Consider the following 27,529-nt stretch of genomic DNA (forward strand, 5'->3'; position numbering starts at 1 on the left):
GATTAATTTTTCTTGCAATGGGATGAGGTGCTTTGTCATGGGTTCGATCTTGCGGTGTCCTCACTCAGTGACATAAGGGGTAGCGAGGCACGCATGTATCGTTGCTATTAAGGATAAAAAGCTGGGGTCTATTCCTACATGAATAGATCTTGTCTACATCATGTCATCGTTCTTATTGCATTACTCCGTTTCTCCATGAACTTAATACACTAGATGCATGCTGGATAGCGGTCGATGTGTAGAGTAATAGTAGTAGATGCAGGCAGGAATCGGTCTACTAATCTTGAAAGTGGTGCCTATATACACGATCATTGCCTTGGATATCGTCATAATTATTTGTTCTTCTTTCAATTGCCCAACAGTAATTTGTTTACCCATCATATGCTATTTTCTCGAGAGAAGCCACTAGTGAAATCTACGGCCCCCGAGTCTATATTTTATCATATTGCTTTCAGATCTATTATTCCAAAAACACAAAAATACCTTGCTACACTTTTTATTTACTTATTTTATTTTGTGTTTTTGCTAGACCTATTTATCCAATCTCATATAGTTTAATCTATCTTTTTACCGAGGAGGGGTTGACAACCCCTCTTACGCGTCGGGTTGCAAGTATTTGTTCTTTGTGTGCAGGTATCATTTACATAGTGTTGCTTGGTTCTCCTACTGGATTGATAACCTTGGTTTCATAACTGAGGAAAATACTTACCGTAGCTGTGCTGCATCATCCATTCCTCTTTGGGGAAATACCGTGTTAGTGCATGGTGGTGGCGGGTCTGGTCGACGGCGTCCGGGGTGGTGGCGACAGTTGGGCCGTGGCGGCGCGTGTGACTGGTCTGGCCTCAAGTGGCTGGCCATTGCGGCTGCTGCCAATGGCGAGCTGCTTCAGGGGCTTGTGGCCTTGATCTGATGGCGTTGCGGCTGCGATGAGGCTGCGTGATTGGGCTTGATTCGATGCTCAATGATAGCGCTCCAGAGTAAGATCTATGGAGGACGGCTTGAGGCAAAGGGCATGGATGTGTACCAGCGGTGAATTTTCTTGATGTGTTGGTAATCTATGTAGTGAGATGCTAGTGCCATGATCCCATCTATAGGTACACGAGCGGTCACGTCGGCTTACTCCGTCATAACATGGCGGTTCTTCGCTCGGGTGCGCAAGTGATGATGTGGCCCTGGGTGATTACAAAGATGAGTTCGGGGATCTTCATATCCGACAACAACGTTGAGCTTGTTTTTCTACGTGATGCTTCCTCTGAACTAGGAAGGTGTTGAGCCCCCAATTGAAGGGTTTGTAGCAGCAATTATCCTCAAGTGGATGACCATAAAATTTATCGAACCAGTAGAAGTGTACGACATAACCAATGATAAGTATCTGCACACACAAATTGCAAAACTGCATTGGCCCAGAACAAAACTAGCGAGGTTGTCCGCCTCCCTAGTCTTACTATTACAAGGATTAAATGCAAGTGTGTACGGAAGAATTGATTGCAATGGGAAATTTTAAAAAACAAGCAATTGTAAAAAAAACACAATTGTAAAAAAAACATTGACCGAGGTTGAAGGAAATAGGAATAAGAATGGTGCGGGGTCCATAGGATGACCTTAAGGTTTTCCCCCTTTCCTCTTTCTTTTTACTTTTTCATTGGTTTTGTTTAGTTCTTTCTTTAGTTTTCATCGTTTTTCTTCAGTTTTTTAACACATGTCTAATTTTTTTCATACACATTATACACTTTTCGTATACATCAGCAACAATTTTTATACATGTTTAGCATGTCTCAAATATATGCTTAACATTCTTCAAATACGTGTTTTGAATATGTTTTGAATACATGTTAAACATTTTCATGTTGAAACATTTTTCCAATATGAAATATTTTTTCTAAACTGGGTGCACATTTTTTAACATTTCTTTAAAATCTCACAAACATATTTTTAAAAAGTGTGAATAAATTTTAAATGTAAAATACATCTTTTTGAATGATACATATCTTTTTTTAATCTAAAAAACTTTGTTTGCATCGTATATGTCACCTACATTTGTTTTCAAAGTGTGAATATTTTTAAAATGCCACATACTTTTTTTAATATTACAAACATTTTCTAAAAATTGAGTGAACATTACTTGTATGAACATTTTTTTAATGTGCAATTAACATTCTTAAAAACTTATTAATTATAAGTTTCACAAGATATGCATTTTTATTATTACTCAGGATATAAATAAAAGTAAAAATGAAAAGACATACACATGTGTGACGCCAGCGAGACGAAACAACATGGCTACTCGGCTGCCCCCACCATCGGCTCTATGTAGGCGAGCTCGGCTTCCGTCTCGCTACCGGTTGGTGCAAAGCAAATTTCTCGCCTGCCGCGAGTTCTAATTGGTCTCGCCTAAAGTTGAGCCCTCCCCCGTCTGGTCGACTACCCATAGTGAAAGTAACATAAGTAGTAACATCATACATATTTAGTCAAAATAAATGACGTGGCAAGTAATTAATGAGGAAAAAGAGACATGTGGTTATATAGCTATTACATCACATATATCAAGACAAGATGACTCTATAACCTAGTAATAAATGAAGTGTTGCATGATATCACACACATGTTACTCTTCACTATAGAAGTAGTAAAATAGACTAGTAATATATGCATATTACTAGTCGAAATTACTCCCCTCTGTGGGTAGTCTAATACTTTAGTTGTGCGCATGTTTTTTTATGTGGTTTTTATATTGATTTTTACAGTTTTGCATCAGTATTCTTCAAGATTTCCTTGGTTTCGACGGGTTTCTTTGGGTTTTCTGTCTTCTCCTTTTATTTTCTTTCTTCGATTTTCACCAGTTTCTTTGATTTTTTTAACACATGTATATTTTTTTCATACACATTGGACATTTTCGTATGCATGGGAATATATTTTATAGACATTTAATATTTCTGATACATGATTAATTATTTTTAAAATAAATGTTTTGATGTTTACTTTTTCCATACACAATGAATATTTTCTGTATACATCTAACATATTTGTATATATGTTCAACATTTTATAGATACATGATTATCTTTTAAAAATATAGGTTTTGATGTTTTCCAAATATGTCTATAATATTTTTCAAATACACGCTATTATTTTTTAATGATACAAAATATTTTTTAAATGTGGAAACATTTTTTTTCATTTTTTTAATTTATAGGAAATGTCACCAACATATTTTTGAAATGTCTGGACATGTTTTAAATGTAATTTACATTTTTTCAATGGTACAAAACATATTTCTGAAACATTTTTTACAATGTATATTTTAGAAAAATGTGACCTACATTTTCTTAAACGCGTGAATTGTTGAAAATATGCCCTAGAGGCAATAATAAATGTTATTCTTTATTTCCAAATTTTTATTTGATGTTTATTAATAACCACAATTCTTCTCGAGTCCGCAATATAAACGAGAATCGGAGGAAAACTCATGTGCATGTGTGAAATAATTAATTCTTAGTCTTACTGGTAAGACTAGCTCATGTGTTTCTTGATGGTCATGTTTTCCATATCATGGACATGTTTAAAGTAACAAGGATGCTGAAAACAATGGGAGTACATTGGTAGAATAACAATTGTGTTGATCATGTTTTCCTTATCATGGACATGGTTAAAGTGACAAGGATGTTGAAAACAATGGGAGCACATTGTTAGAAGACCAATTGTGTTGAACAGACCCAATCGATTGATATAGTACGAGATCATATCATCACGAGTTATTAGTATAATCACACAAATGTTAATGTATGCATAATTTATTAGACTGTGAGGGTATTGAGTACCTTCATACCGGAAGATGTGCTTTGGGGTTCATCAAACGTTACCCGTAACAAGATAATCATAACGACAACTTTAGGGTAAATCGGAAATGTATGACAAGAGATTGATAGGTCAAAATCGGGGACGACGGAGAAATATTCTTAGGGCCCTCTCAGTGTTACGACATCCATCATTGTTGGGCCAAACACTACATGACATGTTCACGGGCATGCCGAAATACGGGAACAAGAAAATGGAACAAAACCAGTAACGAGGATAACTTGGTATAGTGATAAAGTGTTGCTTCACATGGATATCAACAAGTATCACCTTGGGTTTGTAAAGTATCATGAAGCAAAAGGAATAGTACACGGGAACAACAAATTCACTCGGCAATTATTCATGCATGTGTAGGGGTCAATATGGATGTCCATGATTCCACTATTTATCATTGATCAGAAGGAGTTCCTGGTCATGTCTACACTTTACCAAGCCTGTGGCGTCACGCGCGTAGGGTTATCGTTCTGATGAGTATTATAAGTGTATGAGCTTATGTGAAATTGCACCATAAAAGTATTTGGAGAAAATCGAAAAAACCTAGATAACTATAAATGTTCCGGGCAACCCTAGAAAACCTCTGGTGGATCCAGTAGGTTTTAGAAGTGTTGAAACCCTCCCAAATAATTTCATAGGGTGTCATGGGGTTACCACTTGGCAAGGGCCTAGTGGACATCCCTAGATGGGCCACATGGCCCATTAGTGGGGTGCCTCCCTTTTGCTTGGGACACAAGCCTGTGGAGCGGCTAGGGAGAGGAGGAGGGGCAAACCGCTTGGGGGCTGCCCTCTCCAAGTCGGCATCCTCCCGTGGCCTATATAAAAAGAGGTGATGAGCAGCCTCCAAACAGACCAAGCACTAGCCTTGGTTGCCCCTCTCCCCCTCCCCGTGTCTTCCTCTTTCTCCCACAATTACATCTCCATGCCGTGAGGTTGCTCCTCCGTTTCTTCTACTCCGACACAACTGAGCTCTCGACAACGAAAACCTGTCAGATCATTGTTCCGTACACGTAGATACCGACAGAGATATCGTCTGTTTTATCTTTGGTTCGAGGAAAAAATTCTTATAGTTCAACTAGGAAAGGAAAATAAATAAACATAAAAGAAAAATAAAAACATAAATAAGAGAAAAAACAAACAAAGGAAGAAACAGTCAAATTTTCTTTTACATTAACCGGTCAAAAGCTTGTAAAAGCTTTGTAGAACCGGTCAGAAACTTCCCAAAACTGGCCACGAGTTGAACAAAACCCATAAAGTTTCAAAGCCCTATATGGGCTGGCCCAATTACTTTACGATGGATGTGGGTGTGCGCCCCATAGGCATTTCCTAGACGGCGCCTTAAGCGCCCACTATAAGCGAACTCGCCAACCGACACACACCCCACCCCCCGCCATGGGCCGACACCATGCATAGATTGAACAATGGCAACCATCGGGATACCATGGCTGCTGTGATGTTTATACTTCTTTTTTCTTCTTCAGTAAAACACAAAAATGTTGTGGTTTCACTGTTTTTGTTGTCTTCGTTTTGGCCGACTTTTTGTTCTCGTCTTTTCGTTTTCTCTTTCTCTTTCTCTTTCTTTCTTCATTTTATTTTCTTTTTAAAATTTGCGATTTTTTGTCAAAACGTTTACAAATTCAATGAACTTTTTTTAAAAATGATGAAATTTTCAAAAATTGCTGAAATTTTCTTAAAATTGATAAACTTTTTCAAAATTTGTGAACCTTTTTTTCAAAATTGATGAACTTTTTTGAAAATAGTTGAACATTTTATCAAAATTGATGAAATTTTTTAAAAGTCGATGAACCTTTTTTAAAGATCAATGATTTTCTTTACTAATTTGTGAACTTTTTTTTCTAAAATCTATGAACGTTTTTAAAAGTTTAATGAACCTTCTCCAAATTTGATGAACTTTTTTTAAAATTTGTGAATATTTTTTCCAGATTCGATGAACAATTTTTTAAAATGAATGAACTTTTATTCAGAATTGATTAACTTTTTCTAATTCATGAATTGCTTTTCAAAATTTTAAACATTTTCAAGTTCGTGTTTTTTATAATTTTCAAGTTCATGGGGTTTTCTATATATTTTTAGAATTATTTTATGTTTTTTCGGATAACTTATACTCAGTATATAATAAATGTTATCTGCAGTACTAAAAGGGTCAAATACTATTATTTACTAGCGGCTAACATTCTTCCACTCCGTCCTGAAGACTAACTAAGACCAATTGAGTCATGTTTTCATGTTTTAATTTAACACTTTCCATTTATGATGTAACTAAAGGAGAAGATTGTTCTTTTACCAAACATATACAGATCAAATCACATCTTATAATAAGAAGAAATCTTTCTCGGTGGTAGTACGTTGACTATGTCGTTCTGAGCTCAATTCCTCCTTCTTGCAGTAATTTCTGCTTTTTTTTGAGCGATTGCAATAATTTCTGCTAACATTTTTTTCTGCGCGTCTTTCCTTTTTAGCATGTTGTTGGGCTGGCCCGCTAGGCGCCGCATCCGTGCGCCAAACAGGTTTGTATACTTTATAAAGGAAATTATCATTAGAAAAATGTTTCCAACGAGTATTGAAAATGTTTAACATATATTCGCAACACAATTCAAAACATGTTCACGTAAAAATGTACATGTATTTTAAAATGTGAAAAAATAATAAAAAAAACATGTTTTAGATGTGCAACGTGTATGAAACAAAATATGGACATCAGAAAATATATTTAAAAAAAGGGAACAATGTATTTGAAAATGTTAAACGCGTGTTAAAAAATATTTCTAATGTACACAAAAAATGTACAATTCATACGAAAAATGTAGACATGTGTTGAAAGAAAAAAACTGAAAAAAATAGTGAAATTCGGTTAAAACCGAAGAATAGAACAAAAAAATAAAGAAAGTTACAAAGAAAAGTGTTGAAAAAAGAAACAAAAGAAAGTACAAGGGAAGCAAACCGAAGAGAAAACTAAAAAGAACGGAAGAAAAAATAGAAGGAAAAAGGAAAACCCAAAACCCAAACAAGCCAGAGAAAACCTATTGAAAACCTAAGAAAAAATGGGCTACAAATAGTAAAAAAATATATCAAAATATCAGAAGAACAAACTCGTGTCGTGCTACAGTGTTGGCTGCCCGTAGGTGATTCCTACTGGAATCGGTACTAACGAGACATAGCCATTGCACCTTTAACCAGCCCATATGAGAAGTATTTAGGACTCCCAACACCAGAAGACCATATGTCAAACGGCCGCTCTTCATAATATCCTGATGAGTTTGACTAAACAACTAATACATTGGGGTGATGGCCACCTGGCATAACCGGGTCGAGAGACGCTCATCAAATTGGTCGCGCATGCATTACCCACCTACATCATAGGTGTGTTTAAGCTTCCCTTTTTCGGTGTGTGATGAACTTACTAGGATGGTGCGAAGTTTTTATTGGGGTTCTACCAATGGGTAGAGGAAAGTTCACTGGCATGGGTTGGATGATCTTCTACAACCAAAAGAAAGAGGCAGTGTTGGGTTTAGAGACTTCCCGCTCTTTAACCAAGCCCATTTAGCTCATCGAGCATGGAGGCTAATTGTTAAACTCGAAAGTTTATGTGCACATGTTCTCAGTGCTTATTTTTATCCAAGTGAAAAAATTGAGGGCACGATCTTCACTGAAAATGTGTCTTCTTCATGGAACATGGTAAGCAATGGATTAGAACTTCTGAAAAAGGGTTTGGTATGGAGGGCGGGGGACGGCAGGAGCATTCGTGTGTGGCGGAACAATTGGATTCCGAGACCTTTTTCATACAAACCTATCTCTCCCCAAGGAACATGCAGAATCAAATTTGTTGCTGAACTCTTAAATGCTAATGGTTCCTGGATTTTTGGCTTACTTCAGAACATCTTTATGCAGGTGAATGTCTTAGAAATTTCAAAAATCCATGCTTCGCCTAGATTGGAGTCCGGCACACTGGCTTGGGGTCCAAAGTACGGAGTGTTTCCCGTCAAAAGTGCATATTAGTTGGCCTTAGATGAGGCGCACAGAGATACTGCTTCTGATTCTAGTTCGAGAGCAGATGGTCAACGTGATTGTTGGAAATATATTTGGTCATGCGAGGTGCCACCTATTGTCCGCAACTTTGCATGGAGACTTGTGATGAATACCTTGCCTACCTGGCAAAGGAAACACATGATAGGTCTCGAAGATGATGATCTATGTCTGGTGTGTTCGTCTGAACTGGAGGACAATTACCACCCTTTCGTTCGGTATAATCTTGCTCAAGAATTTTGACTGTTATGGCCGAGGTTTAGATGCTGCCGCCATTGTCTTCAATTTAGAATTCTGGGAGGGAATGGCTATTCCAAGTGCTTGAGCCTTTGCCTGACATTGAGCGGTCTATGTTACTAATGATGCTTTGGTGAATATGGCATGTACAAAACGAAGTTGTGCATCATAAGCCTCCTCTACCGATGGAAGTATCCAGAACCTATCTTGTAGCTATCTTGATTCCTTGATTGGCCTCAAAACAGAGCTATCTGCAGATCCTAACAAGGGTAAGTCTATCATCACTTGTGAGAAAAAAGTGAAGAAGCGACTTGTGATAATGGGAACAAGGGTACAACTCAGGTGGTGTCCTCGAAAGGGTGGTTGGGTTAAACTCAACACCAATGGTGCCTTTGCTGATGATGGTCATGCCGGTGCAGGTATAGTCCTTAGAGATGAAAAGGGCAATATCATTTTCTTCACTCGCAGGGCTCTCCTTTCTTGCCTTGATACACTTGAGGCTGATTTATGTGATTGCATGGAGAGTCTCTCTCTTGCCATTCAGAGAAGTGAATTATCAATCATGGTGGAGATGAATCCTATAGTTGCAGTGAAGTTTATCTAAGCGCGGGAACAAGACAGATCAGGCCACGCTTCTATCATCAAGGAGATTAGGCATCTTATGGGCTTACGTGAATGTTGTATTACTCATATTTACCGCACACAAAATAATGTTAGTGATAGTTTAGTTAAATTTGCTAGAGTTGAGGGCATAACTATGACTTGTTATTGTCTGGCCCGGATGTTTCTTTGGTTCTAGACCTCGTTGATTGTGAGGACTATGTGATTGAGTAATACAAATATTTCACTCACAAAAAAGAAAAAAAATCAACGCATAAGCAAGCGCCAAATAAGAACGTGCCTTGCCCACCCAAGGCGAAAGACATAGAGTTGCCCTGGTTTCTTTTTTTTTGAGTATCAGTAGCCGGCATATCATCTTGAGATTTACGAAGTCACCGTAGGCGCCTCGTCGTCGACGGGAACGTCTCCTCCCACTGAAAGCGCATCGCCGGAAATCCTGAAATAAATCCAGGAATAATGCGAGCACCAGGATTTGAACCCTGATGGGTTGGGGATACCACTGTCCGCCTAACCAACTCAACCACAGGTTGATTCACTTGCCCTGGTTTCATTGCATGTGTTACAAGATAAAACTGAAGGACGCGTCAAAGAAAATAAAATAAAAATAAAACTGAAGGCTGAGTTGGCCCATAGAGTCGCAAGACGAAACTAAAACTTTAGGCCCAAATAACAAGGCGTCCCACACTAAAAGTACAAGGCGGCCCACCACTAGAAAAAAACACAGGGCGGCCCATCGTCCTACTCCCCAGCAGAATATATCCGACCCAGTTCATCTGCAAAACCCAGTTATAGCTTTTCCCCTCATCTTCTCCGCAGATCAAACGCCAAAACCCTAGGCCGCTCCATCTCCGACGCCGGCTACGACCCCCAACCCCTGCTGCTGTCCGCGTTAGCCGAGGGCGGAGGTAGCCATGGACAGCGCCCTCGCAAGCGCCGCGGCGATCGCCGACCAGCGCCAGAAGATCGAGCAGTACCGCCACATCCTCGCCTCCGTCATCTCGTCTTCCCCGCCGGACATCCCCCAGGCCAAGCGCTTCCTCAACCACAGTAACGCGCTTCACTCAAACCCTAGCCGTAGATTTCTGGGTATCTGATTTTTGTTTTGGGCGTAATGGCCGGGATTGTTGCGAACGCAGTGGTTTCGGATGAGGTGCCGCTCGTGGTGTCGCGGCAGCTGCTGCAGACGTTCGCGCAGGAGCTGGGGAAGCTGGAGCCAGACTCTCAGAAGGAGGTCGCCCACTACGCGCTCACGCAGATCCAGCCTCGTGTGGTCTCCTTCGAGGAGCAGGTAGGCACCCTTCGGTTCCCAGCCGGCCAATTTGAAGTACCAGATTGCTCTGTACTAGTTGTAGTATGTTGTACTGCACAGCCTGTAAAGCTAATATGCAATGCCATGGTATAATTTTGGAAAATTGCTATCACAGCACTTTTGTTTTGACAGTTGGTCACACCTGCCACTGAATATTTTTAACTTGCCCACTAGCTACTAGTAGTACGCATGGAGCTACTGCTGTAATGAGATTTTCTGTTCTTGTGAGATTTGCTTTGGAGTGGCCAATTTGGGCTCTGGCTGATTTTTCTTCAAGGGAATACACAGTGCATGAAAATGAATTCATCATGTTATCTCATTTACGCAGTCTCAGCTTAGATTGTGTATGCAAGGGCAAGTATTGAGGATAATGTTATGCATTTTTTGTTGATGCTCTCTACAATTTAAATTTTCGTGTGGCATACTTTCCAGGGGAAATAGAGCTATAGTTGATTTATGCCAGTCAGGCAGTCAACCACACAGCTATTACATGCCGTGTTAGTCTGTAATCCATTAAGAAGACCTGCGATTTGGAGCCCAGTCATTATAAGCCACATATCAGCCATTTGAGCCAATTCCTTAAGCTTATTACCCCACATGGTTAACTTATTTTGATTATCTGTGTGATAGTTCGGGACTAGTTATGAACAGGAAAATTATAACTCAAGGATTATAGTTTTATAATACCTCATGATCTTGTCTGCGAGTAGAGAAAATAATGCAATATTTGGAATTACTGTTGCCACTCATTCCATGTTCATATGGGTTGCATTGCAGAAACCTAAATATCTAGATATAGCTTTGTGCATCATGTCCCTCTTATGCATCGCATTTCAGAAATCTAAATATCTATGGGTTACTTCTTTAGTGTTACTGTTTGGGAGTTCTTGTTGAAGTTGCAATTTATAATGTCTCATGGGTTCAAACTTTGTTAAGCTGCTGAAAACAGTCACTAAAATTAGCAGTTAAGGAGTTGTATTATTTCTATTTATTGCAATTATGTCAAAGGTCTTAGATATTCATATTTCTAGGTAGTAGCTACCATCAAAGTAGAACCAAAATGGATTAAGTGTGCCCATTTTGCAAGTTACCTAGTCTTGAAAGATTATGTAGATTGAAGCTGGTTAATATATACCTGTGCAGAAAAAAGTGTCCCTCCGATCCATATTAATTGTCGCTGATTTAGTACAGGGAGTACAAAGAATGAATGCCTGCATCATGCTTGTCATCTTGTGAAAGAAATTATCCATTACATTTTATGTGATATTTACTGCTGTTCCAGCGTCTTCATGTAAATCTCATGGAGAATCTGAATCTCTAGATTTGTTTCTTCTACCACAAATAACCAACTTAATATCTGTTTCTGTCGGCTTTGTATCCGCTCATTAGATCTCCATCGGTGACTTTGTGATTGACCCTGTTGTTATTATGTAAAAAAGTGTTGCAACAATCTTAATCTATAATTTTTCTGGCTATCGATCCAGGTAGTAGTGATTAGAGAGAAGCTTGCAGAACTGTATGAATCTGAACAACAATGGTCGAGTGCAGCACAAATGCTTAGTGGCATTGACTTGGACTCAGGAATCAGGTAGAAACAAGCTTTTGTCTCTCTTTACATGTCAATGGATTTTCTAAGTCTGGGAAACCTGACTATCTGCTAAAAAACCAGGATGCTTGATGACACCAACAAATTATCCAAGTGCGTCCAGATTGCGCGACTCTATTTGGAGGTTAGTGCTGTTTAGCCTTTGTCGTCATTGGTTCATTGCATTGTCAGCTGGACTAATGTAGTTCTTCATTTTGTAGGATGATGATGCAGTGAATGCTGAAGCTTTTATCAACAAAGCCTCTTTTTTGGTCACAAACAGCAACCAGGAAGTTCTGAACTTGCAATACAAGGTTTGTTGGTTCAGAAACAGTTTACCAATCTATCTGTCTACAACTATGGACAAAGATTTAGTTCCTTCCTTATATCTCTATAGGTCTGCTATGCGAGAATTTTAGATCTAAAGCGTAAATTCTTGGAAGCTGCACTTCGATACTATGGCATCTCTCAGATTGAGCAACGCCAAATTGGGGATGAGTAAGGCTTACTCCCTTTTAATGTTCTGTCTTGTATGGTCCTTTGTTGCCTTGCCGATGTAGTGGTGCCTAATTTCTATTTTACACCCTTGCAAATATTTCAATATTTTGCTCATTGTATCAAAAAAATTACCCTACTTGATACTCATGTTTAGATACTGCAGTGGTGGGTATTGACAAGTCGTGTTTGGAACTGATATTGCTTCCATGTATTATTCTCAAAAATCTTGATGGAACATTGTTTCTGTATTTTCTCAGAGAGATTGATGAAAATGCTCTGGAGCAAGCTCTTAGTGCTGCTGTAACATGCACAATATTGGCTGGTGCTGGCCCACAACGGTCCCGTGTTCTTGCTACATTGTACAAGGTATTGGCTTTTAGCTTATCTCAATGTCCTGTGATATCACACCTTCTTTTATTTACCCTATTATCATTAATTGCTGCAGTAACTTCTAACCATCATGATCGTCTTGGTTCTCTCTTGATCCAGTTTTGCCAATTGGAAACCAATCAACGCAAGTCACGTCATTTATTTAGAGTTTTCGTCCCACTGGTTTAAGTTGTTACCACCTCCATTCCAAGCACACGCATTTTGAGATTTCCGATTTCATCCGTTAGATCTCATCATTTTGCAAATCAGAACCGTTCAAAGTAGGCATCGCACAAAATTCGTACGTGCATTGTCATGTTCAGAGTAGTTTCGTTGAGATTTAACATTGACTATTAATTTGACGAATAATATATAAGTTATGTGACTTTACAATTATACTATTGGTCCTTTTCCAATACAAATTCAACGGTTTAACTTTTGCAGCGCATAACCCACATTTTGTTGGTTAAACTTGATGGTCAAACTTGATTCTCGAAATGTGCGTGCACCTTATTCACTGGAATGGATGGAGTTCTCCCTCCATAATCCAAGTACATGTTGCTGGAACTGTCTATGCAAAGCACAAGAAAATATGATGTTGGAGGATTAGGAGTTCGGTGATTATTGTATTAACGCCCCAGAAGTATAGATGCACCAGGCTTCGATCCCTGCACCTGCAGGGTACCAAAAAATGTTCATATGTAATAAGGGCGAGATGGTAAACAAGCTCTGTATTTACGTGGCTCTTTGGATGGGAGCCGTGAGCTGCCCTTCCAAAAATTGGCTGTTGACCAGATCTGGTTGCACGTTTGGTTTTGCACCGATTATGGCTTTACCTTACTGTTGTAGTGTTCTTGTGATGCCTCATTTCGTATCTATTTTCTCTTTGGTTGGTAACAATTTTAGTTTGCCACTCATCAATATAACGTGAAATACATTAAATTGCATCCTGGATTTGTGGGAACCCAGGGTTGTTAAACCTACTGTTTGCTAAACTCATCCAAGGTCCAAAAACATGCTGTTCTATGTCTTTCTCCAATCTGGCACCAACTTACTAATATCATGATCCTGTGAACCAATTATGTTCAACCTTTTTTGGTAATTATTTTTCTACTTTTGAATATCTTCCACCATTCAGTTTTAAAACTGTCCAATGGCAGGCAACCTATATACACCTTATTTTTGCTATGCTGCTTGAAACAAACATAATGGTTACCTTAGTAATGTGCAGATATTTTTGTTTTACTGTGTATCTTATCATAATGACTCCTAAACTATGACTTTATGACATGATGTTATAATAATTTGCCCCATCCAGGATGAAAGATGCTTGAAGCTCAAGATATACCCAATACTGCAGAAGGTATCTGACATGGATATACTTCCCTGGCATTATGTTCGGAATATAAGTTCTCTTCATTGATAGGGTCTCCACTTTTTCCAAATATTCAGGTTTTTCTTGAAAGGATTTTGAGGAAACCAGAAATTGATGCATTTGCAGAGGAGCTGAAGCCGCATCAAGTAGGGAAACTTTTAGTCATTCTCTCTGTACCTTGTTCAAGATAAGTTCTCATTTATGGTATTCCTGACTGGAATTTCTCTACTGTTCAACAGAAAGCCCTTCTGCCAGACAAGTCTACTGTGCTTGACCGGGCAATGATTGAGCATAATCTCCTTAGTGCCAGTAAACTTTACACCAATATCAGGTCAGTATTCATTGATATTGTTGTTCATTCATTATTGGTTTATTCAACCTAATAACAGACCATCAATTCATTTCTGCAGCTTTGAGGAGCTTGGAACATTGTTGGGCATTGACCCTAGAAAGGTAAATTCTTTGTGCATGTGTTGGTTCTTTCGTTTCCCTGAACTCTACCAGCAACTTAGACTCTGTAATATTCTGCCATATTGCTTCTGGCTTGTAAAAGGGAACTTGTAGTGTTGTGTAAAGCAATAACAGAGCATAATTAATTTACAAACTAAGACATGGTAACATTTGTCAGGGTCAGCTCCTTGTTCTTATTTTGGTTTTTACTGCTATACATATACAGGGTGCAGAGTTCTGAACTTAGTCTAGGGTACCATTTAGATTTTGAGCCTTCTTACCATTGACTTCTGTACTGGCAGGCTGAGAAGATAGCATGTCGAATGATTTGTGAAGATAGAATGCGGGGTTCAATTGATCAGGTATTTTTACCAGCTCTCTTTCTTGGCATTCACTATCTGCTAAGATCATGAAACCCCACATCTTTGTGTCATCAGTCTGAAATTCGTGCATACATCTTTGTTCCACAGGTTGAAGCTGTGATACACTTTGAGGATGACACCGAAGGGCTGCAGCAGTGGGACCAACAGGTTAGTGTAGCCTTGTATTTCATTTCTTCTAGTTTTAACTTCTTTTTTAATTTAGTTAAAGCGAGAAACTAGCCTTGATAGAACTGTTGCATACTTGCACTTGCCTTCGTGCACCGTACACCAAAAATTTCTCCACAAGCAACTGCTACGTTTACAACAACTATCAGGAAACGCATCCATCTGTTTCTAATCATGTATTGCAACAACTTTGCCACACCTGCAGATTGCTGGATTGTGCCAAGCGCTGAACGACATCCTTGACAGCATGTCGAGCAAGGGGATCGCTATACCTGTCTGAGGGAGTCTGTTCACCCAGTTGTTTCGATGGTATCTGTGGTTTAACTCGGGTCAAGTCGCTGGATTAACATTTTTGTACAGATGTTTTGCCGTTGACTGATACTTGGAACCGATTCTGCTATGCGATCATCTCATGTGAAATTTGCGTGGGAAATGCCGCCTGAGTTATGCTCTGTGTTTTTCCAGTGGGTGTTAATGGTTTGCACGCCCATCACTATGCGACACAAATACTTCCTTTCAACTTAATATATAAAAGATGTTTTTTGACACCGTAATAGTAGAGCATCGCCGGAGTACTAGATTCCAGGCTAGCGCAGTATGATCATCTAATCGTAATTTTAAAGCCTTGTCATTGTACCTGGAATTCTCGATTAACCGTCTATGACTGATTTCATGTCTACAAATGCGAAAATCGTGCCTCAAAATGTAACAATATTAAGAAGACCTCCTGGCCGTGAGTCTTTTTCAGGGGGTGTTTTTTATTTGCATTCACGCTTTCTAAAAAGAGCCGCTAAACTAAATTTCCACAGGTTGCCCACAGGTTCTTCCTCCAAAACCTTCTTTTTCATTCGGAACCCTCTCCGTATTAGTAAGAAAAACATACCAGACTCTGACTTCAAAAGGTGGGAACAACGTCAGCACGCAGGCGTTTTTTTTTAAAAACAAGAAAAGGCGCCCAGAGCGCCAAACTTTCATTCAAACTCAGCTCGGGTACACATGAATTACAGAGATAGGACAAGCTGAATTAGTAATTACAGAGAGGAGCTAAGAAGGGACATCCTGCTTGTCATGAACAATCATGCTATGATTTTCATGTATGACGGGATGGAGGCTCATCTGCTCGTGTTGATGAACAAATTCTGTATGTATCCTGAGAAAGGTTCAAAACTGTTGATTTTATTTTCTATCCCGAGCTTCCCGGATGTAACTGTTGATTTTATGTTGCGTCCCTAGCTCCCCGGGTGTCTTATGTTCTGCAACTTTCCAGCACACAGAGAATTTGTTCGTCTCTTTGATGTAAAAGAAGTTGCAAAATTTTTCAACTTACTTTCATTTCACTCTTCTTCTATGAGCAAATGAGCGGATTTCCGGGATGGAAGGAGATTATGCACCAGTGGTCAGCATCCAGTGCATTGCGATGAACAGCTCCTTTATTTATACGTAGGCATAATGCACAAGCTGCTCTTCTATACACCGGCTACAGCGAAGACACAGTGGCATTGTGGCAACGACGGACCCAACAAAACTACGAGCACAGACTACAGTAGACTGAACAGAGCCACACAACTAGGATCGCCACCATTATTCGTACAGCGGTACGCGGGGAAAGGGTAGAGCATAGAGCGTGCAAGGTGATTGGAACAGTTCTTGTTCAGGCGCTCTGGAACACGGCGCCCTTGCGACCACGGTGGTAGCGTTTCTTCAGGTTCGTCGCGGCCGCGCGGTACCTGGAGGAGTCTCCCCAGTCGCCTTCCTCCTCTTCCCACGGGTCGTCTCCTCCTCTCCCGCCACGGCCTCCTTCCTCCTCCTCTCTCCTCCCCCTCCGCTCCTCTTCCTCCCTCGGATCGTCTCCTCGTCCGCCTTGGCCTCCGCCACCTTCTTCCTCCTCCCTCCTCCGCCGTTCTTCCTCCTCCCTTGGATCATCACCTCCTCCTCCTCCTCCGCCTTGGCCTCCGCCACCTTCTTCCTCCTCCCTCCCCCTCCTTTCTTCTTCCTCTTCCTGCTCTCTCCTCGCCGCTTCTTCCTCCTCCCTCTGCTTCCTCTCCTTCTCCTCTCTCCTCTGCCTCTCTTCCTCCTCCCGTCTCCTCTGCTCCTCCTCCTCCCGCTTCTTCCTTTCCTTCTCCTCCCTCCTCGCCCTCTCCTCCTCCTCTCTCCTCGCCCTCTCCTCCTCCTCTCGCTTCTTCCGCTCCTCCTCCTCTCGCTGCTTCCTCTCCCTCTCTTCCTCCTCTTCCCGCTCCCGCTCCCTCTCCCCCTTCCCGCCCTCCTGCTCCTCCTGCTCCGCCTTCCTCTCCAGCTCCTCCGCGCACGAGACGCACGCCATTATGGTCGACCCGCTCTTCGCCGACAGCAGCTTCTCCACGGCGGTCGTGTTCTTCTGCCCCAGCGCCAGCGCCACTATCTCCTTGCCGATCACCTGCAGCACCGAATGCTCCCCGGCCAGGAACTGCGGGTTGTTCTGCCCCATGTGCGTGCTGAACCCGACGAACACGAACGACCCGTTGTTGAACGACAGCTGCGCCATCGGGTGGAACCTCGGCACCACGAACACGTCGCCTTCCTTCACCCTGAACACCGAGTTCTTGCACTCGACGCCTTCTTGCCCGTGGTCGCCGCCCCTGCGGCCGCCTGCGTCGTGGTGACCGTGATCGCCAACCCTGCGGCCGCCCTCGTCGTGGTGACCGTGATCACCGCCCCCGTGGCCGCCCTCGTCGTGGTGGCCGCGATCGCCTCCGGCACCCGACGCGGTGCTCGGGCATACCACCTGCACGATCCCTGACCCGTGTGTCACGATGGCGATCTCCGTCGCTTTCGGGTTCCAGTGAGGCCCCATCATCGATCCCTGCAAAATTACCAGTGCAAACACTTCTTATGTTGGCACGAGAACTGAATAACCACTCAACGCAACAGTAAGCGAAGAATCTTCTTGCCCACTTACCGTGGTCAGGTTCACCATGAACATGCCGATGTTGGACCCCCTGAGGTTCTGCAGGTCCTTGTTGGTCATGGTTTTGCTCCACCCGAAGCAGTTCTTGACGTCCGGCTTGCCGGAGTAGAAGTTGAACGTCTCGCTCTTGGACTTGTCATCCTTCTTGTCCTTCTTCTTCTTGTGCTTATCCTTCTTCTTCTTCTTCTTGTTCAGTGGGGACTCGTCGCCCCACAGCGCGTCGAAGATTTCCTCCGTCCAATTCGACTTCTCTTCCTTCTTCTGGTCTGGATTGTACGTTATAATCGACTGCGGGCTCTTGGCCGACCGGATTGCCTCCACCACTTCAGCGGAAACCTTACAAGACCAACAATTCATGTAATCGGTGTGATGCAACTATGCAAGACATGTGCATACTCGTTCGTAAGTTGATACTAATTTTACTTACCCCAAATCCCTGTCGAAGAATCTTTACATCAAATCCTCTCAGTAGATTGCTGACGCTCGAGTATGCTTCTGAAGTGGGATGCTGCAATACCGGGGGCGAAGTGAAGTACTCACTCGTCAGTGCCTCATGAATGAACGAATAAGTAGATCACCGACGAACATAGAAGCGGTCTGTAGGTACCGATGGGTCGTCGGAGTTGATGGCGTTGCTGGTGAAAATGGCGTAGATCCGGAGACGCTCTCTGGTGGCGTTGGGGTAGCTCTGGATGTACAGGATGCTGCCCTGCTCCAAGTTGTACACGTCTCCTCGCTGTACCTCCAGCGAGCTCGTCTCGCTGCCCCCTTCTTGGATGTAGGTCACCTTGCCCCGCCCTGCCCCCAGAAAACACGGCGTAAGTTTAGTCACACAATCACTGTGCACTTGCAGACAGCGTTCGTTCACGGATGCTACGTACCGCTGTGCACGTAGAACACCGCGTCGGCGTGCAGCTGCACGGGCAGGAACAAGGCGCCGGGGTCCATGGTGATGAACTGCAGCCGGTACACGGTGCCCGCCGCGTCGGCGACGTCCGTGGCCGTAACAGTGCCGGCCTCGCCCTCCGCGACCACCCTTCGCCGCTCCTTCTCCACGACCTGGCCGCCCACCGCAGCCCCGGCCTTCCATTTCTTCTCGTGCGCCGCGGCCGCCGCCGACGCCCACGCGGCGGACACGAGCAGGGACAGGACGAGCCACCGAGGCGTCGCCATGTTTGCAGTCTTTGTTTACCTCTCGTCGACCTCGCGCGGTCTGTGAAAGGAAGGGGAGGCTATGGGCGCCTCATATGTAGACGACGCGATGCTGTAGCTGGTGAAGTGGCGATGCGTGGCGTGAGCTACGTGGGAGGCCGTGGGCATGGTGGCCGTGCATGGGCGCGACGTGCCCCTGATCACGACGGAGGCGGTGGGCGGCTCGAGGACTCGCGGTGGTGTTGCCGTCCGCGGAGTGTGTCCTATGCTAGCCACTTGGCCCCTGGCTATGTGAGGTGGAGTGCACGTGCCGTGCGATATATATCCATTTGGTGCCCACCGCCCCACGCGAAGTTTCCGTACGGCTTCCGTTGCTAATTTCGGTGCTTAAGGGCTGTACAATGTTATCTTGACAGATAAACGTTGAGGCGAAGGATGGGAAAGTATCAGGTGCTCATATCCTTGGTTACTCCGGTGCTTCAAATTCAGAAAATATATTCTTAAATGTTTCAAAAGATTCTGAAAAAAATGTGAATATTCATACGGAATGTGACTGCAACTCCTAAAAATTTCAGGTCCAAACTTGAAATCCACATTGAGGAACAAAAAAGTGAAATCCAGATGTGTATTGTCAATATTGCTTTGGCCTTTTTTTACACCGTATTTTTGTTTCTCAATGTGTGTTTCGAGTTTGAACTTGAAACTTTTAGCGATTATAGTCAAATTCCTTATGAACATTCATATTTTTCCGGATGTTTTTAAAATATTAAGAACATTTTTTTAATCTGGAGCACCCGGAGTACCCCAAGATGGTAGTACCTGATACTCCCATGACGAAGAATAAAAATAAGAAAGACTTCTCTTAATTAAGAGAGGATCTTTTAGCATAATTTCTTTTATCACATATCTAGGTATATTTAGTTATGAGAGTGATGTGTTTATCTCTCATTTAGGTGGCGCCTGCATGGAAAACAAGCGAGGGATGAAATTTAAATAGAAGGCCCACTCGCAAGCCCCGTCTATCGTCTCAGCTTGCTGGGCCTGAATGGGCTCTAAGAGTATCTACAGCCGGGCACCCCAATGCCCCCTCATACGCCCGGGCGGACGGTCTAATCAGTGACCGATCACAAAAAAGCGATCCAGACGGACGCCTCAAACGGGCCTCAAATGCCCGGGCTGACCAGCACCCCAGCCCAAATGTATGGCGGATATGGAGGCATCGCAATGCATCCACCACGTCGGACTGACGATGGGGTCCCACACGGTATCACTCCAAAACCCGGCGGTTCGATGGACGTCTCCTTCGCTCGGGGGTGTGAACGCCGCGTGACGCCGCTCCGGCTCGCCGCCTAAGGCCAAATCCAACCATTTAAGTCGGCCAGCGTCCCACAACCCTAGCCGCATCCACCTTCTTCCTCTCCGCTGCCAGCCCGAGCTCATCCACCTCTTTCTTGCTTTGTTGATCTTCCCACACCTTCAGGCTTCGCCATGGTTAGGTCAAAGAAAACCACGTATGATATGCTCATGCTGGAGCATCGGTTCCAGATTGAGCAGGAGATCCGGACAAGGCGTAGGTTTAACAATATAAGTAATTTAAGAAGTGGCACTGGTTTATCAAACATAGTAGAAGCATCATTATGAGTATTATCAATAGCAGAAGCAATGTCTATTACTTGTGACATATCAGATTGAATAGCAGATGGTGGTGTCACAAGTTGACTTAAAACAGTAGGTGACTCAAGTGTAGACCGAGTTGGCAGTTCCTTAACTCCCCTCGTCTTAGAGGGCATGATGTTGGTCTTAGAGTCTCTCAGATTCTTCATAGTGAATATAAGTTGCAATAGATATTTAACTCCCAAGTGACCTTAATAAATAAAGCTATGCTCCCCGGCAACGGCGTCAGGAAATAGTCTTGATGACCCACAAATATAGGGGATTGCAATAGTCTTCGAGGGTAGTATTTCACCCAATTTATCGATTCGACACAACGGGATCCAAAGAGTATTTATAAACCTTAGCAGTTGAGTTGTCAATTGAACCACACATGAGAAGCAAACTCTTGCAGCAATTGAACATACAAAGAATGAAGGGGGTGCTAGGCAGGCTCGCGTCGTCCACGTGTCGCTATGAATAGTGCCACGAGCATTGCGTCTCGCTCGAGCAGAGAAGCGAGCGAGCGAGAGAAAAAAAATAAGTGGGCCCGCGTCTCCCCTGTGACCCCCGCCTCCTCTCCTGTCGCCGCCGCCGCGCCCTCCCCACCCGTACGCGACCCACCCTCCTCCTCGACCTCCCTCCTAGCCGCCGCTGCCTCTCCTTCTCTTCCTCCTCTCTCTCCTGCTCCGCCGTCCTCCCCCATCCACCCATGCCGCACTCCTATCCTGTATCCCGCTGGATCCAAGGCTTCTTCGACGGCGATGATGACCTATAGGCGAAGGGCGACGACGCAGAGGAGAGGGAGGTGCAGCAGCATACGGGAGAGGGTCACCAGCCAGCGTCGGCCTGTGCTGGTGAGGTCGGGCTCCACCATTCCTGTCCGCCGTCCTTACGCGTCACCGGTGCTGCAGTTGCGTGGGGCGTGAGGAAAGCAAGGAGAGGGAGGGGATGAGTGGGAGGCGCGAGGACGGAGGCGCTCCGGCGGCCGGGCTCGCCAGCCATGCGGTGCTGGTCGTGGAGGACTCCAGATCCCCTTTTGCTCGCTGCCACCACGGCCTTGCTCGCCATCGACCTCCCCAGGCGATTCTCTCCCCAAATTGTGCCTACATGGCCAAATTGATTCAAGCCCCAGGTGAAGACACCTCCCTCACTGTCCAAGCGTGCTTCTCTACATGGGCGACGTCACCACGACCAGTTTGCTGATTCAAGCCAAGGTGAAAATATTGCCCTCTCTTTATTTCTCAGTTGTGTGAGATCTACTTTTGTTCAGAATTTGTGTGGAGCTTGAAGCACATCAACAAGAAATTGGAGATGATTCTTTGTCCATGGGATCTTCCAAAAACAGAAAACAACACAACAAATTAGTCACTATGAATTGCACCATATTCAGATATTTTGTTTGCTTGCTCAGAAATCTCAATCAGACTTTTGCTTTCATTCTATTACATGTAAATGAATTACTTGAGGAATGTGAGATCTCTTATCAGATTATATCCTTTGGAGCTAACTCATGTTGCTTTATTTTACTTGCAGGGTTGCATTAGATCTTCACGAATCATATCTATTATTTTGAGGAGCACTCAAACAATTGTATTGCAAAACAGTATGCCTTTGTTTGACGGTATGGCATCTTAGTCCTTTCATTGGTAGCGCTGTATAGGCCGGATTGGCTGATGTATAGGTGTATTGATTGAACTTATCGACTTTGCCTGGTTCCATGTTTTTCATTTCCTTTTGTTGATGAAGATTGATTTTTTACAGTGCAGATCTGGATTGTAGAATTGCATGCTTGAGTTGAGGCTTGTGATTGGCCTTTGTGATGCGCAGGTAGTTTGTAGGATGTACTTGATTGATCTATGAAATGTGTGTCTTGATGGTGAAGTTTTTTCACATCTGCTTGGTTAACCATGTACTGACTATGTCAAAATGAGCATGTCCACCATGCTGATTGTTCATATATTCTCTGGCTATGTCAGTGCTTATCTTAGTTACCTGATTTGCTATGAATTGCTCTTGCCATTGTTGTGCTCTTGCCGGTGCGAGTATAGTAGCAGATTTATGCACTGCCACATCGGTTCATCTTTATTTCGTAGATTATCCTGACATGTTTATGTAGGATCAACATTTCTATCTTGCTAAGCATTTTTTAAGTAATAACGCAACTTGTAAGTTTGGGAAATTTATACTTGTTCATTGTAACATTAGTATTCCAGTAAGCTCACACCTGATGTCTCCATCTTATAATTGCAGGTGTATTCACCTCATCATACCATCCGTTCTAATCAAGGTACCCATCATTTCCTACATTGCAGATGTAAAACCCTTTTTTTGCGGGGGTTGCTGATATTAAGTTTGTCACTTGGGAAAACATTTCTGATCCTAATAAATAATAAGATTATTGTGCTCGTAGTTTTGCTTCTCTTAACTAGGATGGATGTGCCGCAGGCCACAGTCACTGCCCGGTAGGAGATGTCGGGGTTGTTATTGACTGGGAGGAGACAAGGAGCAGGAGGCAGCAGGAGAGGTAGTAAGCACCTTAACAATGACAACCGTCACCCGGCTTATTTGGTTATCCTTCATATGCCGCATAGGCTTGTTTGTGGGAATTGACATGCATTGCTGTTCCATTTTACTGATTTATTTGATAAATACATGACCATACGGGTAACCTCTTGTTTGTTTTAGCACTATCGGACAACACATTCCTATTTAACAGGGAATTGCTTATCTATGATTCAGGCTAGAACAATTGTTTTCTACTAACGACCGAAGTTCTACTGTATGCTTCAGATTTGCGTAGCGCATACTGCTCTCTGAACAAGGTGTTGATGTCTTCACAAAAATTGCTCAAAATCAACTATGTGTTGTGGTACAGATCTTTTATCTCTTTGTTTTTCTCCCTCAAATTGTTGAAAAATGGCTAGCCTATTTCTTCCTTCAGATGATACATATGAACAGATAATGCTAGGTGGCAGCCTTGCAAGATGCGTTTTGATGTTCATATGTACTGTCTACATGATGAGAGAAAAACAATAATATAATAGATAGTAAGACGTGTGCTGTTGCTTTGATATGGCTTGGAAAAGAGGGTTTAGTAAGGGGAAATAGCTGGCTGTTATAGTGTGGCTTTCATAGTTAGTTATTTGTTAGAAAAGCTTAAACCTGTTTGTTCCTTGCCAATCTTAAAGATCTTCCAATGCTTGTGATCCTTTTCCATAGTTATTACTTATTTGTTAGAAAATATTACAATTTCTTCATTCTACATGCGGCAATCGATTGTTGGATGTGGTAATAATGTATAAATTGGCATGAAAAGCACAGATGCAGAACAGATGGAAAAATTGATGTTGAACTCGAAAATACATTGCAAGAAATTTTCTTCAGAGATGCTATGAAAAAATGAATATATTTTGCTGTTTGTGAACATGTAGGAGAATGATATATACATTTATAGAGTATGTCCTGCTCGAGAACGGCGGCAATGGATGCCAGTGCTCCTCTTCATCTTTCCCGACCTGCAAGGACGTAAGCATCCAGTACGGGACTGCACCAGCACCGGTGGCGGTGTCCAGGGCGCCAGCTCGTCATCGTCCACACCACACTGGAGCAGACACGCCTCTGTACAGCTCTCACGCCCGCAGGTTCCACCTCCTTCCTTCCTGCTGCTCCCCTCTTTTGATTAATGAAGTTGTAACTGGAAATTGGTTTCAGTGCTATGCCTGATGTCGCTATAACATTGGTGAAGCTCTTTTGATTAGTCAACCACTGTACCATCTCTTTTGATTAGTGAAGCTCCTCATCCTATTCAGTCTCGCTGTAACCAACAAGTAAAAACATACCTGCTGAATTTTGGTGCCCAGGCACATGCTTTTGTTTCTTCAGATATATTATCGACTGCTGAAGAAGACACCAGTCACATTTTTCATTGCACAAGATGACTTTGTCATGTGTCATGCTTCCAGGAAAAGTTCAAGATCATACGACGATGCTGTTGTTTTTGACCTCCAAGGACGCGTGCCGGCATCCGGGTACGCAAGCAACCAATACAACCACGACATGGTGCAGTCGGCCTTCTCTGATGAGCTTCCGCCCCTGCACCAACAGCATCACCGCGCTGGCTGCTGCAACATTGAGTTCAACAGCGGTGGTAAGACGGCGACCATCCCTTCCTTCCTTGCTTGCTTGCAATGATTTAATTTTCACCTAGCTATCTAGATTGGTTTGGTTTGAGGGTGCTCTGATCTGATCCGTTGGAGGTGGATTCACTTCACATGGATGGAAACGGATGCCCTTTATTTTGTTTATTCTGTAACAAATTCCAATCAGACGAATTTTGTGTCAGTTCACTTGTACACATGGATGAAATAGAGGGGGTAATTCGGTTCAGAGCGAGACACATGGATAGTTCAACCCCACTTTTTTTGTTGTTGTTTCTGACAACAAATTCATCAAGCGAGCCAGGCATACAATGCTACAACTCACTTTTGCTGCTACGTTCACTTGCAACAAGAACACCAGGCCTAGGCTACAACAAACCAGAACACCAGGCCTAGGTCACGATTCAGCTGAACAGTAGCCTTTTCTTCTGTGTGTAGAGAAGAAAGAAGCTGGTACCTATAGATGGCAACAGTTACTCAGTTGAATCCCAACCTCCGAGTGCATAGAATCTACATTGATGTAGTTAGCCATGGAATTTAGGTCACTGTATGGCACCAACAGCATGTGAACCTGCTGCTTGGCGTCTCTAGGGATCTCCCCCTGGTGGCGCCCTGGGGAGGCGTCGCGAGGGCATTGGAAACTGCTTATATTATTGAACCTAATTATGTATAAAATCCCTATGTTTCTCTTGCTTGCTTCTCAAAGCAAGAGCTGGTTGTCCTAAAAAACTTGTGATATGACACCGAGGTACTTTTCCCTGTATGCCAGTGGTGCTATCTGCAACCCATTTGCTGCTACTCCTAGCTTACTTTAAATTTGACTTCCAGTAGGCTTTAATATGCACATAACTTTCCATTGTATTCTGTTTTTGTGCCATGGGCAATGTTGGCTATCCTCTGTGTGAACATTTAGCTTACTTTTGCAACTAACTATGATTTTACATTTAGCTTGCAATAATATAATAGCTGATCCATTTCATTCTGAAGTTAATCTGCTACATCGCCTCAAATTTGCAGCAACGCTATTGTTGCTTTGGAAATGCTATTGGATCTTATAAAGATTTTTGGACCTATTATTCATTTAACATTGTTAGCTAGCTCACTCGTTGGAGTAGATCTTCAAGCCGGAAAGAGCTATGCTCCCCAAATTTACTCAGAGAAGGGAGCTGGGTGTTGCTAAGAGAGATGTTGTCAAAACTTGTGTTGCTACAAGCCTACCAAGGAACTCAGTGCGAGGTGGCAAGTTGGACACAAACTTATGTTTTGCCGAAACTGTTGCCCCGAAACGAACCGCATAATTACTGCAGTCATCAGTAGCATATTTACTCTAGCTGCAACCTAATTCTCATATCCCATTAAGCTCATGTGCATAAATCAACTAGGTTGAAGAGTGTTATCAATTTCCTGAAGAAGACCAGTTGAGATATTATATGCATGGTGTGGATTGTTGAGTTTGCTTGGTTATTGGAATGCCATGCCTGTGTAGATCAGCGGGGGCTGAGTCCAGGGTGAGACCTTCAAGATGGATTTGTTGTTACCGTTATTTCAGTTTGCGGGTAGAGGATATGATTCCAGCAAGACCGAGACAACGATGATGAAAGGTGAGATTTCTGTTAAGGAATATTAGCAAATGTTCACAGGATCACTGGAAGCATATAAAGGTATCCACAAGGATAGTTGCTTTCTTATCGACTCAGAATTAAATTATAGTTATAGACAGTCAAGAGTAGTTGTCTTTTCATTTGTTCGAAAACACAGTGTACCTTTTGTGATCGTAGTTGTATGCAATGATCCATCATGTATTTTTTTCTAAACCACAACCCCTAATTGTTTGATGTCATGAAATGTCTATGTTTTTTGTTTACATTCTTAAGTTAGCTTCCATACTACAGTAAACTGATCTCGTGATGCATCTCTACCTATGTAGCTTGCTTGATAAAGGCAATGCAAATAAGTTGTCGTAAACTGATCTCTTGCCTTTCTTATAACACTGCCTATCAACTTCATACCTAAATATCTATTTCCTTGTGACCCAGTCGGCATCTAAATATTCTAACGTGTACGCTCTGAATGCTTGGCTTGCCCTTGCCCTTTGCGCCATTGGCGCAACAGGTCATCTAGTTTATTAGTAGCACGGTAATTTGATAGCAATAGCGATAGCAGTAGTAATAGTAACTGTTTTCGTACAAGTGTAAGAGCAGCAACAATAGTGGTAACTTAGCAAAAACAATATGAGCAAAGCTGAAAGTGCAACTAATCCCTGGGTGGTTTTGGTAATTCTTAACAACATATAGCTCATTGAACTAATATTCTTTCAAGATAATCATTTCAGAAAGTTCAATGATTGGCATGGCATGGACTAAGAGATGTGGACCCCTCAAATGCTAAGGAAAAATATTGGCAAAAGCTCAAGACTATACATTTTAATTTTAGTGATCCAAGATCACATTGAGTCCATAGGAAAAGCCAATACTATTAAAAGGGGATGAGGTGTTGCTTAATGGCATGCTTGCTCAAAATGCTTAGTGATATGCTCCAAAAGCCCTCAACCACTTTCTCATTTCCACATATGTCCTAAGCCTAAAGTCAAACTCGGCCCACCGATTTGATCTATCTGGCGCCACCGAGTTCATTTGACATAGCCATAGCCAGAAAGCCTAATTAGTTCGGTCTTACCAATAGGAATCTCGGTCTCACCGAGATGGGATTGCAAACTCTCTTTTTCCCTTTGTAATGTT

At 42.6% G+C, this 27,529-nt stretch overlaps 3 protein-coding genes across 11 annotated transcripts; 2 read left to right on the forward strand and 1 right to left on the reverse strand.

The window, feature by feature from the left end:
- The first annotated feature begins 9,529 nt into the window (after positions 1-9,529).
- On the forward strand, positions 9,530-15,318 carry LOC125552611 (COP9 signalosome complex subunit 4). Its single transcript, XM_048716214.1, has 14 exons — positions 9,530-9,798; positions 9,888-10,039; positions 11,545-11,648; positions 11,730-11,790; positions 11,867-11,959; positions 12,043-12,143; positions 12,401-12,509; positions 13,831-13,875; positions 13,965-14,033; positions 14,127-14,218; positions 14,298-14,340; positions 14,640-14,699; positions 14,808-14,867; positions 15,091-15,318. Exons 1-14 carry the CDS (start codon positions 9,663-9,665, stop codon positions 15,163-15,165), a joined length of 1,200 nt encoding a protein of 399 aa, XP_048572171.1. The 5' UTR covers positions 9,530-9,662; the 3' UTR covers positions 15,166-15,318.
- Positions 15,319-16,297: 979 nt separating this feature from the next.
- Positions 16,298-19,067, reverse strand: LOC125552610 (vicilin-like seed storage protein At2g18540). Its single transcript, XM_048716213.1, has 5 exons — positions 18,711-19,067; positions 18,437-18,627; positions 18,257-18,337; positions 17,821-18,165; positions 16,298-17,724 (listed from the first exon to the last, which is right to left on the reverse strand). The coding sequence occupies exons 1-5, from the start codon at positions 19,000-19,002 to the stop codon at positions 16,537-16,539; spliced, it is 2,097 nt and encodes a 698-aa protein (XP_048572170.1). The 5' UTR covers positions 19,003-19,067; the 3' UTR covers positions 16,298-16,536.
- A 2,101-nt stretch (positions 19,068-21,168) lies between these two features.
- On the forward strand, positions 21,169-26,650 carry LOC125552612. Of its 9 annotated transcripts, none has more exons than XM_048716217.1 (9): positions 21,170-21,848; positions 22,168-22,255; positions 22,396-22,464; positions 22,885-22,921; positions 23,080-23,161; positions 23,425-23,503; positions 24,066-24,275; positions 24,597-24,781; positions 25,886-26,650. In XM_048716217.1, the coding sequence occupies exons 5-9, from the start codon at positions 23,104-23,106 to the stop codon at positions 25,969-25,971; spliced, it is 618 nt and encodes a 205-aa protein (XP_048572174.1). In that variant the 5' UTR covers positions 21,170-21,848; positions 22,168-22,255; positions 22,396-22,464; positions 22,885-22,921; positions 23,080-23,103; the 3' UTR covers positions 25,972-26,650. The 9 variants fall into 9 exon arrangements, 7 of the variants coding, with proteins under 7 accessions (XP_048572174.1, XP_048572173.1, XP_048572176.1 ...); XM_048716216.1 differs by having other exon boundaries at positions 22,396-22,461; XR_007303697.1 differs by having other exon boundaries at positions 21,169-21,848; positions 22,396-22,461; positions 23,080-23,503; positions 25,809-26,650.
- The last annotated feature ends 879 nt before the right edge of the window (positions 26,651-27,529 follow it).

Source organism: Triticum urartu, chromosome 4 (assembly GCF_003073215.2).
Source record: "Triticum urartu cultivar G1812 chromosome 4, Tu2.1, whole genome shotgun sequence".
Lineage (NCBI taxonomy): Eukaryota > Viridiplantae > Streptophyta > Magnoliopsida > Poales > Poaceae > Triticum > Triticum urartu.